Source organism: Eublepharis macularius, chromosome 3 (genome assembly GCF_028583425.1).
Source record: "Eublepharis macularius isolate TG4126 chromosome 3, MPM_Emac_v1.0, whole genome shotgun sequence".
NCBI classification, from domain to species: domain Eukaryota; kingdom Metazoa; phylum Chordata; class Lepidosauria; order Squamata; family Eublepharidae; genus Eublepharis; species Eublepharis macularius.
Window position 1 is genome coordinate 144,425,524 of NC_072792.1, and position 12,724 is coordinate 144,438,247.

General features: G+C 41.8%; 1 protein-coding gene across 2 annotated transcripts in view; it reads right to left on the reverse strand.

The window, feature by feature from the left end:
• CFAP44 (cilia and flagella associated protein 44) overlaps nt 1–12,724 on the reverse strand; it is an 89,882-nt gene that overhangs the window by 3,015 nt on the left and 74,143 nt on the right. Inside the window, exons 28-34 of one of the 2 annotated variants that reach the window (XM_054973070.1) lie at nt 10,582–10,777; nt 8,941–9,051; nt 6,878–7,008; nt 5,509–5,625; nt 4,054–4,255; nt 1,523–1,683; nt 91–225 (exon numbers count right to left, since the gene is read on the reverse strand). In XM_054973070.1, the coding sequence (XP_054829045.1) occupies nt 91–225; nt 1,523–1,683; nt 4,054–4,255; nt 5,509–5,625; nt 6,878–7,008; nt 8,941–9,051; nt 10,582–10,777 (1,053 nt within the window). Of the gene's footprint in view, nt 1–90; nt 226–1,522; nt 1,684–4,053; nt 4,256–5,508; nt 5,626–6,877; nt 7,009–8,940; nt 9,052–10,581; nt 10,778–12,724 lie in introns of those variants that run through there. The other variant, XM_054973071.1, reaches the window with a different exon arrangement.

Genomic DNA, 12,724 nt, shown 5'->3' on the forward strand with positions numbered 1-12,724 from the left:
CCACTTTTTCCCCAATGAAAAGCTCAAAAGCTATAGCCTAGTACAGTTTTGGCTTACTGGTAATGAAGTGCTAATAGAAGCCACATATACCAGGTTATTCTGCAGCGCATCCAACTTCGTTTCAATTGTCATCTTCTCGGTGCAAAATGTGTTCAGCTGCAGCAGTTTGTTAGTGTTTTCTTTGGTCACCATCATCAGTTGTTGACGAAGTTCATGGATTCTGGCCTGCAACAGAACAGACTTCCTGGAGTGATATAATTATGAAAATACAATTAGGAATTATTGGAGGGCTGTAGCCTAGAAGGGGCACAGAAAAAGTAGTGGACAAAACAGGAACAGGAACCCATGGACTAAAAATATCTTAAACCTTGGCTATTATCAATGTATTCCACAACTGTAGAAAAAAAAAGATGCTTGGGGAATTTTCTTTCAGCTGAAGATGCCAGACAGATAGGAAGGAAGGATTCTTAGAGGCAAAAATGGTCAGATATTATCACCAGGGAAAGAGAATAATGTTCATACTGGTGATGAAGTAAATAAGCATACTTCAGAATATGAATGAACCAGTAGAACAACTGAGCCTGGACTTTGCTATGCATATACGATGTTTGTGGAGAAGTAGAAAATCATGGGAAATGATTGCCTAAGTATCCATGATTCTTCACATATACATATTATCTAGATCCAAAGGCCTTGCTTCATCCTTCACAGCGTGAATGGAGGAGGCCTGACAAGAACAAACTCTGCCTCTAGACCCCAGTTCAGAGCCTTGCAACATAACATGGCTTAAGGGCCTGGAGTCCAGATTACCTTTCTCCAGTCCAAAGGACATACAGAAATCAATTCAACTATTCAGATTGGATTAGTGTGGGGAAGGCGATTCCTTCAATTCATAGGCTTTTTATTCAGAGGTTCCTACTATGGTTTTCTCAATGGAAATATCGTGCCCACAACTGAACCCTCCCCAGCCAAGCTCATCCAGCTCTTGAAAGATTGCCAAAATTGAAAAAACTCTTGTGATTATTATGATGACATGATCCAGAGAGTTTTTTTCTTGCAAAAAAGGATGTTTCACAAGTTTTGGGGTAGCAATCAAGAATTATAATTCCCTGTACCTTCTTGCTCTTCTAGGCTGATAAATGGAAGACAAAGGTGAAAAAAGTTCAGCTGAATATATTGTGCATGTATATAAAAAGAGCCTTTCTAGATCACAGCAGCTGGCCTCTCTGCCATGTATTTGGTACATAAGCATTTTGGTAGCACCAGATAGCATTATTCTTAATGCTTTGAACTTTCTGAAGTATATGCTTCATGTGTCTTATTGCACAAAAACCTTCCCTTGTTACCGTACTGGAATCTCCTTCCTAGACAGGGTTTGAACTCTTCCCTGACTGGACAGTTTTCATAGAGGAAAATCTTATATTCCTTATATAACCCTACCTCTAGATATTCCCCAAAGTTACCCCTGTATCTCAGCTGGTCACCTGACTGCATCATCATATGATTTAGTAGTGAGTCTTACATCCCATTTTTTGAGTTCTATAGCATGCAATTGCTCTTTTTCCATCATTTTCATCTTGAGTTCTTCCAGGTTTGTATTTACAGAAAGAGTCTGCAGTGCTTCCAAGTCCACTATCCGGCCAAATTTCATCATCATTAGCTGATTGCATCTCTCTTCCATTCCTAAAAAAATAAAGCTTTGCATTTAAAGAATGTGCATATTTTATTCTGTCTCATTTAGGTCAATAAAACTGACACTCCTTGGTATGTCCAATAGTCTGATCCTGTAGCTCTGCTTTAGTTGCCACAGTGCAAATGGTAGTCCTGGTCACTGCAACCCTCTGGTCGGAATACATTGTACTAGTTGGGATGGATGGGCCTGCTAGGCAGTAGAGAGATGGCCCAGGCAGCTTACTTGTTTCCTTCTGGTACCATTAGAAAAAACTGAGCACAGGCTGGGATGGCAAAACCTTTCTTGCAGGGACCACCCACAGATCAGCACTTGTCAGCACTAGACACAATTGCTGGACTGTTTGGTGGTGCAATGAGCAAATACTAAAATAGCAGCATTGACAGTAGCCTCTGCATTAACTCTGACATTGGGTCTCAGAACTTACACAACATGATAAGTAGCCATTAATGCTGTGGATTTGGGACATTAGTGCCCAGTCCTATGCACTACTTATCCAGAATACCAGTGTATGGGATTAGGGCCATGAGGCCCACAAAGTGTAATTAATTCAGGTTCATAGCAATCATGCTACACACATACTTTTCCCATGTGCACCAATATATCTTAGAACACTACATACTAAGTTTTCTTCATGTACAATATGAGTACATATAAATAAAATCATTCACTTAGACGCTAAGGATTTCCTGATCCTTGAAGCAATCCAACCAAATCTGGCCACCTGAAATGTGATCTTAGGATGTCTATCTGAAAAGAAACCCCTCAGAGTGCATATCCTTTGGCTACGGGTAAGGGGCAAAGTTGAAAAAAGAGGAAGAGATTTGCGAAGATTGTTATACACCTTGCAATCAAATATAATGTGTTCTAATGATTCTATCCCTTCCTCACAGCAGGGACAAATCCTTTCCTCATAAGGGATTTTTTAAAACTTCCCTTCGAGGACAGCCGAGGGAATATGAGTACATATAAAAATGTAATGTCTGAAGCAGCAGCATTTTTACAAATGTGAGAAAAGATGCAAATGGGTTCAAGTGCAATCAGAGCTGCATAGATCATCAGGGCCTGAAATTATAAAGCTTCTGAAACTCAGCCCTCTGGAGAGCGCTTTAACCTTTCTGTGCCAACTTCTTCCGTTGCAAGAAAGAGGCAAGAAAATCTTTGCAGCCAAGATTGCTGCATCTCGGTGTGGCATTAATTTACTCATTTAAAATACATGTCTCCTGTCTATTGACCATATGGTTTCCAAGCGGGCTTACAAAACAAAACAGTAAATAATGTACAAAAATGTATCAAAAATTCACATTCAACATACATTACTGACCAAGAATCAGTACAGCTACAGCAACATTAATCAGAAACTGCTAAATGGTTGGTAAAAAAGCCATTTTAAGCTGGTGCACCTAGCCACTAATAGTGCTAGCACTTGTCACTTTACTATCTGGGCACAGTGCTCCACAACCAGGGCCTGTTTCTGTTAGCCACTCACTTCATCTTCAAAAGTGGGTCCATCCAAACCACAACGTCTTCCAGGGCTTTTTTTCTGGGAAAAGAGGTGGTGTAACTCAGTGGGTTGCCAGCACAAGGGACAACTCTTGGCAGGAGGTAGTACCCCTGGTACCACATGCATGTGCACAAAGTGCGCGCATCTCCCAGGACTGCACAATGACATCAGTTTGGGTCAGCTGGAACAAGAGGGAAGTTTTTCAAAGTTTAAATCGCCGTCTGCGAAAATGGTTACATGGCTGGTGGCTCCGCCCCCTGCTCTCCAGACAAACGGGAGTTTAGATTGTGCTCTGTGCAGAGGGCAATCTAAACTCCCCTCTGTCTGGAAAGCAGGGGGCGGGGCCACCAGCCATGTGACCATTTTCAAGAGGTGCCGGAACTCCATTCCACCACATCCCTGCTGAAAAAAAGCCCTGACGTCTTCTGAAAATCAGTCGGATAGGTTATTTTAATAGTCAAAACCCACTATGAACCCAAATTGAAATAGGCAACCAGTGTAAACCTTTAGTGATGTAATGACCAGAAGAGTCCTAGCATGTTACAGAAAAAGAAACCACAAGCTTTCACAGCAATATCAAGCCAAGGGTCTATATTGTCCAGTGGCAGACCCGGAAAGCCCACAGAATGGAGATAAAGGCCAGCCTTCCCAAGTTGCCGCCTTCTGGCAGCTGGCATTCAAAGGAACACTGTGTCCAAACTCTGAGCTCCGGTCAGCCACCATGGCTTGACTGGAGATGGACTTTTCCCACATGAACCTGTATAGTCACCTCTTAAATCCAGCTTAGTAGCCACTGCCATGCTCTGCAGGTAGCCAATTCCACAAGTGAACCTACATTTTGTGTGAAGAAGCAACTCACTCTCTATCCTGAGCATCATCTCCCTCCTGTCTCGAATGAGCTGCTTATGCTGCTCCCGTGCCTGCTTATAGAGCTCCCTTTGCTCAACCTTCTCCTGCTGCAGAGTTGTGATCCTTTGCTGCAAGTTCACCAAAGACTGGTTGGTAAACACCAATGCTTGGGAGAGGTCAGCAGGTATTTCTCCATTAGCTATGTATTCCACCTGGCAGAAATGACCACAGACATATAGGTCAATCAATAAAATAACATCACAGTTTTGCATCATTGTACCACAGAAACAACAGGTCACTAACTATCAAGGAAACCTCGGAGGGGCACTTGGTGGTCCTTGAGCTGAGTCAGGACCCCCAACCCCATGACAAGCTGGTAGTCACAAACAATTCTGTTTGAAATGTCTTTAGCCAATCAGAATGAAGATAACAACTGGAATTCACATTAATCACTTCCAAGTCAGTCCAGGTATATTATCAACTAGCAACAAAGCCCGTTGTGGACATTCTCTCCTCCTCTGTGACTGATCCTGGCTGGATGAAGGCAGGGGGAGTGGGCAGTGCCACCTCCTCTGCGCCTGATCCTAGCTAGGTGAAGGGGGGTGGGCATTGCCTCCTGCTCCGCACCTGATCCTGGCTGGGTGAAGACGAGGGGAGGGCATTGCCATCTGTTCCCCTCCTGATCCCATCCATATGAAGGGGGTGGGCATTGCCACCTCCTCTGCTCCTGATACAGGCCAGGTGAGGAGGGGCAGGCATTGCCTACTGCTATACGCCTATTTCCAGCTGAGTGAAGGGGGCGGGAATTGCCGTCTGCACTGCTCCTGATCCCGGCTGGGTGAAGGGGGGTAGTGGGCATTGTCTCCTGCTCCGCTTCTAATCCCAGTTGGGTGAGGGCGGGGGGGGGGCATTGCCACCTGCTCCGCTCCTGATCCGAGCTGGGTGAAGATGGGGGGGGGAGCATTGCCACCTGCTCAGTGCCTGATTCCAGCCGGGAGAAGTGGGGGGGGGAGCATTGCCTGCTGCTCTGCACCTGATCCCAGCTGGGTAAAGATGGTGGGCGGGCCTTGCCACCTGCTCCACTCCTGATCCCAGCTGGATGAATGGAGGGCAGCCATTGCCACCTGCTCCGCTTCTGACCCAGGTGGGTAAAGGGGAGGCGGGCATTGCCACCTGTTCCACTTCTGATCCCAGCTGGGCTTCCCTGGAGAAACGGGCTGCCTCCTCTGAGCTTCCCTCCACAACAGCACCCTCTGGAGGCGCATCAGAGTATGAAATGAGTTGTCAGGAACATGGTTAGCCTTTTATATAGTAGGAGATTAAAAGAAAAGGAAACCAAATAATGAATTATAGGCCTGAGAAAAAAAATTAATGCTAATCTCTACTATATTTCATTGTTTTGAATCTTTTGAATTAATGCAAATCTCTACCATAATTCATTTTTTAAATCTGCCCAACTCATCACCTGATGGAGTTTCAAAGGCACCACTACATGCAGTTCATTCAGTCTCTGCTGTTTCTCCCGCTGATAGGCCTCCAGTTCCCAATCTGCTGCATCTAGCTGAGCTGCTACTACTTTCACCTGTTTTGTTAAAAAGAGAAACAGCATCCATTATAACTGCAGGACTAGATCAGCAGTGAACAGTGGTAACAGAGCACGCCAAGTCAGGAAGCCCAATCCATCCATTGCAAGACATGTTTGATTAGGCATACAATCTGTAAGATCATCATATGAATGAAGTTAAAAAATCAATTTTATGAAAGATAATTGACAAGATCCTTTTAGGGTGTGATGAAATAAGATATTTTCACATGGGGTGGGAAAAGTCACCTACACTGTGGAAGCAGCAGCAAGCAGGGCGGAGGTGCACAGGAATGGTGTTTGCACATCCTGTCTCTGCACCCCCACTGCTCTCTCACTCCTCCCCTTGCGATCCATTGTGGCATTAGCATGGACAAGAATGCCTCCTGCACACACCTTTCCTTCTTCGCAGCCAAGTCGTGGCACAATTATATACTATGGCACATCAGGGGGGAAAAAGCCCATTAAAGGGTTTAAAATGGGGGGGGGATGTGGATCCTAGTTCTATCATCTTGAAGGCAGAACGTAGCTCTGCCCCCTTCTCAGATTGGCCCTAGATAAGAGTTTTCACACAGATACTCACCCACGGCACACTCCAGTTTACTCTTGGAGCCAGAGCAAAGGGGGTGGTTCCTCTTGCTCTAGCTCAAAGGAGAAAGGTCCAGGACCCCGCAGGTTATGCTCAGAAGGAGCACAATGTCATGTGGAAGTTTTCATCGACTGAAGCTACTTGTGTTGCGGTTCAGCCCTGGATAAATCAATTGCTTTACTTTCTCAGCCACAGCAACATCGCATCTCCCCATGCTTTTAGCACCCTGCTGCAAATCTTCTTGGTGGTGACAAACAAAGTTTGTGGTGAGTGAATTCTTTTATTCATGACACTGAAATTTTGAGATCAGCACTGTGCTACAATGTCTCTGCGAGTGGATAGAACATTAGCTTCGTAGCTGAAACACAAGTCCCAGCGCATCAGCATTTCCAGGCAGTCAGTAACACACTACCACTGGCTAGGTCAGCCTGGGGTGGGAAAAGCCAGAATGGGATGGATCCTACCCCCACCTTACTATTCCACTGAGCAAAGTTTATTTATTGATTAAAATATGTATATCCCGCCTTTCCTTTTAGTTCCTTTTAGCCTTTCCCAATCTCAGGAGCCTTCCTCTGGATTAAGTGGAAGAGCCATTTAAATGGGAAGAAGGCTCTTTAGGCTGGAGGAGGGCTACTTGGAGGAGGGCTGAATTCAGTCCAGTACCTTCTTGGCCAGTGCTTCATATTCCTTCTTGACATTCTCAATAATTTTCTTCTCCTCAACTAAGGCCTCTTCTATATCCAGTCGTTTCTCTCGGAGCTGGAGTGTGTTTTCAAAGAGTGCTTCATCACAATCTGGAAAGAAAAGGTTCAGATTAAGTAATGGCTACAGTTTTAGTTTGACTGGCCTTCAGTTATTTTTAGGCAGCGACCTATAAATTTGAGAGCTCAAGAAATTATAAATGTTGCAATAAGAAAGCAGATATAACTCTGATTTAGTTATAGATTTTCTTGCTTGGGAGTATCTGTGTTGGGGTGCGACCAGTTGGGAGGCGTTCAAGGAGGCAAAGAGGCTGGGAAGATTCTGGGTTCTAGTACTTGATATTCTGCCCACACTCAAGACTCCACCTGGAGGTAGCGAGTTTGTAAATGAGCTGAGGCTTTAGTTGCAGCATGGCTTACAGTTCCTTGTCCTATGATTGACCAACACTCCCTTCTGATCTGAAAGGCAAATCCAGCCTATTCAGAAAAAAGTTCCACACATCACACAAAGCACATTTAAAAAAAACAAGCTTCCACTCTCAATTAAAGCAGGAGGGCAGTTAGAATGAAGGGTCCCTCTAAACATAGTGTGGAAAAGACGATGGAGGACAAAAAGACGAAGAGAATGATGCTCCTTGCAAATTCACTGAAGTGGACCTGTCATCTTCTCAGCGTCTTGAAAAGGATGGGGTGGGGGTGGGGGGGTGGAATAGAATCTGCTTTCTTGTATTTTAGCAATTCTAAGGTCGAGGAAAAATTCATTTTCTAAACTCAAAACTGTGTTGCTTCTGATCATGGGGGACAATCAGAAGCAACACATCCCACCAACATTCTAGCAGGGCCCATCCAACTAACTGACTGGTGCACTGTCCACAAGACCTGCTGGTTAGTGCGGCCTCTGCTGGAGCAACGAAGGCAGCCTCACGGTCCCTATTAGAAACATGCCTGCAGGCTCTGCAGGTCTTTTTCTGGGGGCACCCTCTTCCCACAGTCCACTGGAAATCACAGCCTTTTCTGGCAGAGAGTACCACATTCCCTCAAGCATTTGCAGGTTTCATAAAAGCAGTCTAGAGATATGGGCTCCCTAACCCTGCAAATGCCTTCCCTGCTGAGGGAAGATTTCTTGTAGGCAATTAGCAGAATAATCTGTGCTAATGAATAGTTTAGTCTGATGATCTCATATAAGATCTCTCTGATTTTATGGATTCTTTCTCTGCCATCAGATTAGTTCAAATTTTACGTGAATGAGCTCATTTTTAGCTGCTCATGCCAGCAGCCTACTCAAGTGAGCAGGGTCATGTCAGACGGGGAACTTCAAAGTGACCACAGCTTTTCATTAGTTTCATCAGTTTGCTCAGAATTATACAAATATATACATTCATGAAACAGGTTTATAAAATGCAACCCTATCAAACAGAAATACATCAGCCCCATTGTATTATTCTTAAGATTCTAATTTACACGAACAACAAAAAGGTTACTTGTCTTGAGTGTGTAAATTAGCAGAGGTTTACAAATATGTCCTGAAAAATGAAAGTTCAAACCCTAGCAATAAAAAATTATTGCCTCAAGTCACTAGATGGCAGCAAAGGGCTTAGTCAAAATTTGAGCACCCTGAGATTTCTCAGAAATAATACTGATTTTAAGTAACACCCCAAAAAATTACAGTGCCACAGGAATATGGAATTCTTCCCAGGGACTCCTCTTAGGAAAGACATCAAGGTTTTGTATTACATACAACTTAGCCCTTGCGTAGCATTAATTTTTTCACATCAATGATGATACTAGCTACCAGATTAGTACAGAACGCTTATGGCATCACGTTACAATGAAAACCAGGCTTCTGGAAAGTTGTCTTTTCTTTCTGTGGAAGTATATTGTTACATTAAGTGAGTTAGCAAACAGATGGAAGAAACTAGCTCTCTGTTAGCTACATCTTTCTAAATTTCAAATGCCACGTCTCATTTCAAACCTTAAGGTAGAACTGTCCTCCAAAATTCAAAACTAGAGATCAGCAGGACTTACTTTTTGGACACACACTGTCATCAAAGACTTCATCCTCAGAGCCTGATTCCTCTTCATCACTCTCGAAAGTAGACTCCTCATCACTTTCTTCTTCACTCTCATCTTCTTCATCTGGGATGACAAAACACCATTAACAAGTGGGAAACTGCTATTCACATAACAGAAGCTGAAGCGTGAATGCCATCCATTATGAGTACCAGTCCCAGCATTCAAAACCCAATGCAGCTATTTATAAAGTATCTTCAGTTAAAACAACAGCTTTGTAAACAAGCAGTATTCAATAACCTGACGCCAATGCAAGCTGCACTCAGCCCTTATGCTGGTTGCAGACCATAATCAATAAACTTGACATGCTCTCAGCCCACAGTTGAACCCCATTGAAAGCCATGGCTCACCATTCAGATTAGACACCAGATTAGAGTTTAGATAAGACTTTCCCCCTTCAAAGACTAAGAAAGATTATCATATGTGAAATGTAGCAAATTTAATGGTTTTTAATTTTTTAAGTAAGTTTCTTGTCATTGTAGCTGCAGAGATAAGTATGAAAACAAGTCAACTATTACTAAAATTTTAGGGTTGGGAAACTAGCATGAATGCCTTCAAAACATGTCACTTGTATTCCAGTGACTCCCATCAGCTCCATTATTTTCATAATCAGAAGAGAAAGGGCGCGCAATATGGTTCACATGAACAACTACTTTCTAATAGTAGGTATAATTTGTTTTGCACCACCTATGTCATGTCTGTAACCATACATCCATGCCATTGTCTAATGTTGGCCTGATGTTGGCCTGATATTTTAAACCATTACTATTGCTGTACTCCAATGTCATATTGCTAATGCCATAGCTTGCTTTCACAGGCCCTCTGCAGCTGCAGCTGCAGATGTGTCTTATCTAACACTTTGAAGCTCTCAGTGCTTATGACCTTGTACACTGCTCACTCCCATGAATTACTGTGTTTCAGTTTTAATCTCATGCCTTTTAGTGTCTAGACTCAATAGGTAAAATATGTGAGAAGTCCTCAGGGCTGGTTTGCGCCAAAAGTTGTGTTTTACTAGTGGGAGGGGGAAAGGAGAAATTGTGCTCTGTAATAGAAAGATTTTCACATGTCTTGAGTATTCTTGCAAACCTGCTGTTACTGCTTAGTTGGTTACCTTGCTTCTAAGTAATCCTATGGACATATCTGTGGAAATGATCTGATTCCTGAATAAAACCTTTTAACCAAGAACCTGGATTTCTTGCTGTAATGGTACAGGGGTCTATCTGCCATAGCCTGTCATCCATAGCCTGACAACTGAGAATGCTAACTTCTGTGAGGATTGTATATCTGTGTACATAGTAATGGTATGAGATGTGACCATGCTTTCACGATAACAAAGTGCCGCCATTGGTGAATGTAATTAAGAGGTGTCTTAGATAAACAAAGCACCCTATTTACTTAATGCCAATGCTCTTCCACAACTGATATGATCTTCTGCTGGAACCAAAAGACCAGAAAGAATGCTTATTTCTTTCTCTCCAGTAATATTTTATTATATCAAGCTGAAGTAACTATCTGGGAGATACTGGTTGTTATGTAGGCAGGGAATGAACAATGTAACTAATATGTATGACGTCTACATGAGAAAATATTTCCAACCTCCTTCGCCTTCCACTTCTTTCTTCTTAACACGCTTAATTTTCTTTTTGAGGACCTTAGTGAGGAATCCAGCGAATTTGTTATTTTCCCCCAAGGACGCTTGGAAAGTGGCATAGAGGGCCTTCTCTCGCTCCTGGAGCTTTGCAATCTCCAATTTCTTATCTTCCATTTGTTCAAAGCAGCTATTTAATTTGCTCTTTAAAAAGAAGATAAAAGTTGCTAGAATATTGAGCTAGGTTTTCTGCTGGTGCAGAGTCAAAACCTACCTCTTCCTTCAGCTTAAAAGCAGGTAAAATTAAACCCTTTGTCTCCTACAGAATTATCAAAATACAAAAACCACCATTGCCATGATATGCTTACTGTATAGAATATTTTATACCACAATAAAATTAATTTTATACAATTTACAAAAAGTCTCTTTATATGTAATGTTTAAAAGCATATATTCCGTTATGGTTACATGTGTGAAAGGCAACACATCAAAAACACTTTTGCAAAAGGCAAACAAAGTGCCAAGTGCTAAGTATATAACAATTTTCTTATATAAATATAAATATAAAGTGCTTGTGCCTATAGATGACAAAAAAATGTCTAAACAAGTAACCAATTTTATCATTCAAATACTATCTTTCTGAATGGTGCAATCTATCCCAAAGTTCAAAATTCTTCATAGGATGATCCAACAAGTAAAATTCTATGTAAAGAATAATAACTGCTACGGGAATCCAGCAAATTCATCCATTTCAAATCTTCATCCTGGCAGTTATTAATGTAGTAATAATCCTGAAAAAAAATTGGGGGGGATCATGCATAGTATTATTAAAAGTTTCCAACATTTAAAACTTGCAAAGTTAAAATACATTCATAATTATGTATAAAATACTCACAAGTACAGAGATAATCAAGAGCTTCAAAAAAAATTTTCAATTATGTTCCAACACCGTCAGCAGCCATTCCATTTAAGGCGTGTATAGCACTACATTACAGTGTTTATTTAAAGGAGAATAAGTATCTACATTTAAAGAGCCAGCACCATGAGCCAATACATGTAAGTTTTAAATGTTGGAAACTTTTAATAATACTATGCATGATACAAAATTTTTTTACTTGTTGGATCATCCTACATTGTAAATTGTATAAAATTACTTTTATTATGGTATAAAATATTCTATACAGTAAGCTTATCACGGCAATGGTGGTTTTTGTATTTTGGTTTATTTACCGTGATACTCTCCTATTTTTACTTCCTACAGAATTATCAGCATCTCTTAAGCAAACAGTATTTTCACAAGATATTTAAAAATGCCTTTGCACCTATCTATCTATATGGTAGCAATTCTTGAGAGGTAGCCATGTTAGTTTGGTGCAAGAAAGTAAAAGAGATGTCCAATGGCACCTTAAAGACTAGAGAAATCAATTTTGTTAGTTTTTCAAATTCCTCTGCATTTGTGTTCTATTATACTATTCTGAAACTAAGCAATTACAATAAATTACAATAAATGCAAAATGCTAGCAGTGATTACAGCTAATTGCTTCTATTGCTATCTATAAAGGAAAGTTCAGGCTATTGAACCAATTATATAAATTGTATAAGGAGGTGCTGCTATGTCTGAAGGTGGTAACTTCTGACCTAAAAGCTGACATTATGATTAGAAATGGCACACACCACCTCCAGAGGTACACTTGTTCTAGTACTCTTGAAGTACAATGGGAAAATTTCTCAGATTACATGACACAGGATGCTTGGGTCCTGTTGAGCAATGGAAGGATCTAATTTTTACAACGTAACGTGCATTCAGCTGAGGCCAAGCTGACCCTTCTCCACTATACTCCTGTTGTCTGAAGCCCTTTCTGCCCCATCATGGTTAACTTCCAGTATTGGAGGAACCTGGAAGAAAAGTACTTGCAGCAGTGGCTTTTAAGGAGGTTTGTGAGGGAGGCAGTGGAAAGAGTTCAGCTTCTCTCAGCCATGCATTTTGTTGTAAAAAATCAGGCCCATGCACTCAGACCTTAGCGTCTTTTCCACATGTGAATGACACACACACACAAAGGGAAAATGGGGCTGTCTTTATATCAACTAGTTTGGCCCTTATAAACTGGAAGATGATGACCCCCAGTGGGCATTTCAAAAAATGTACATACA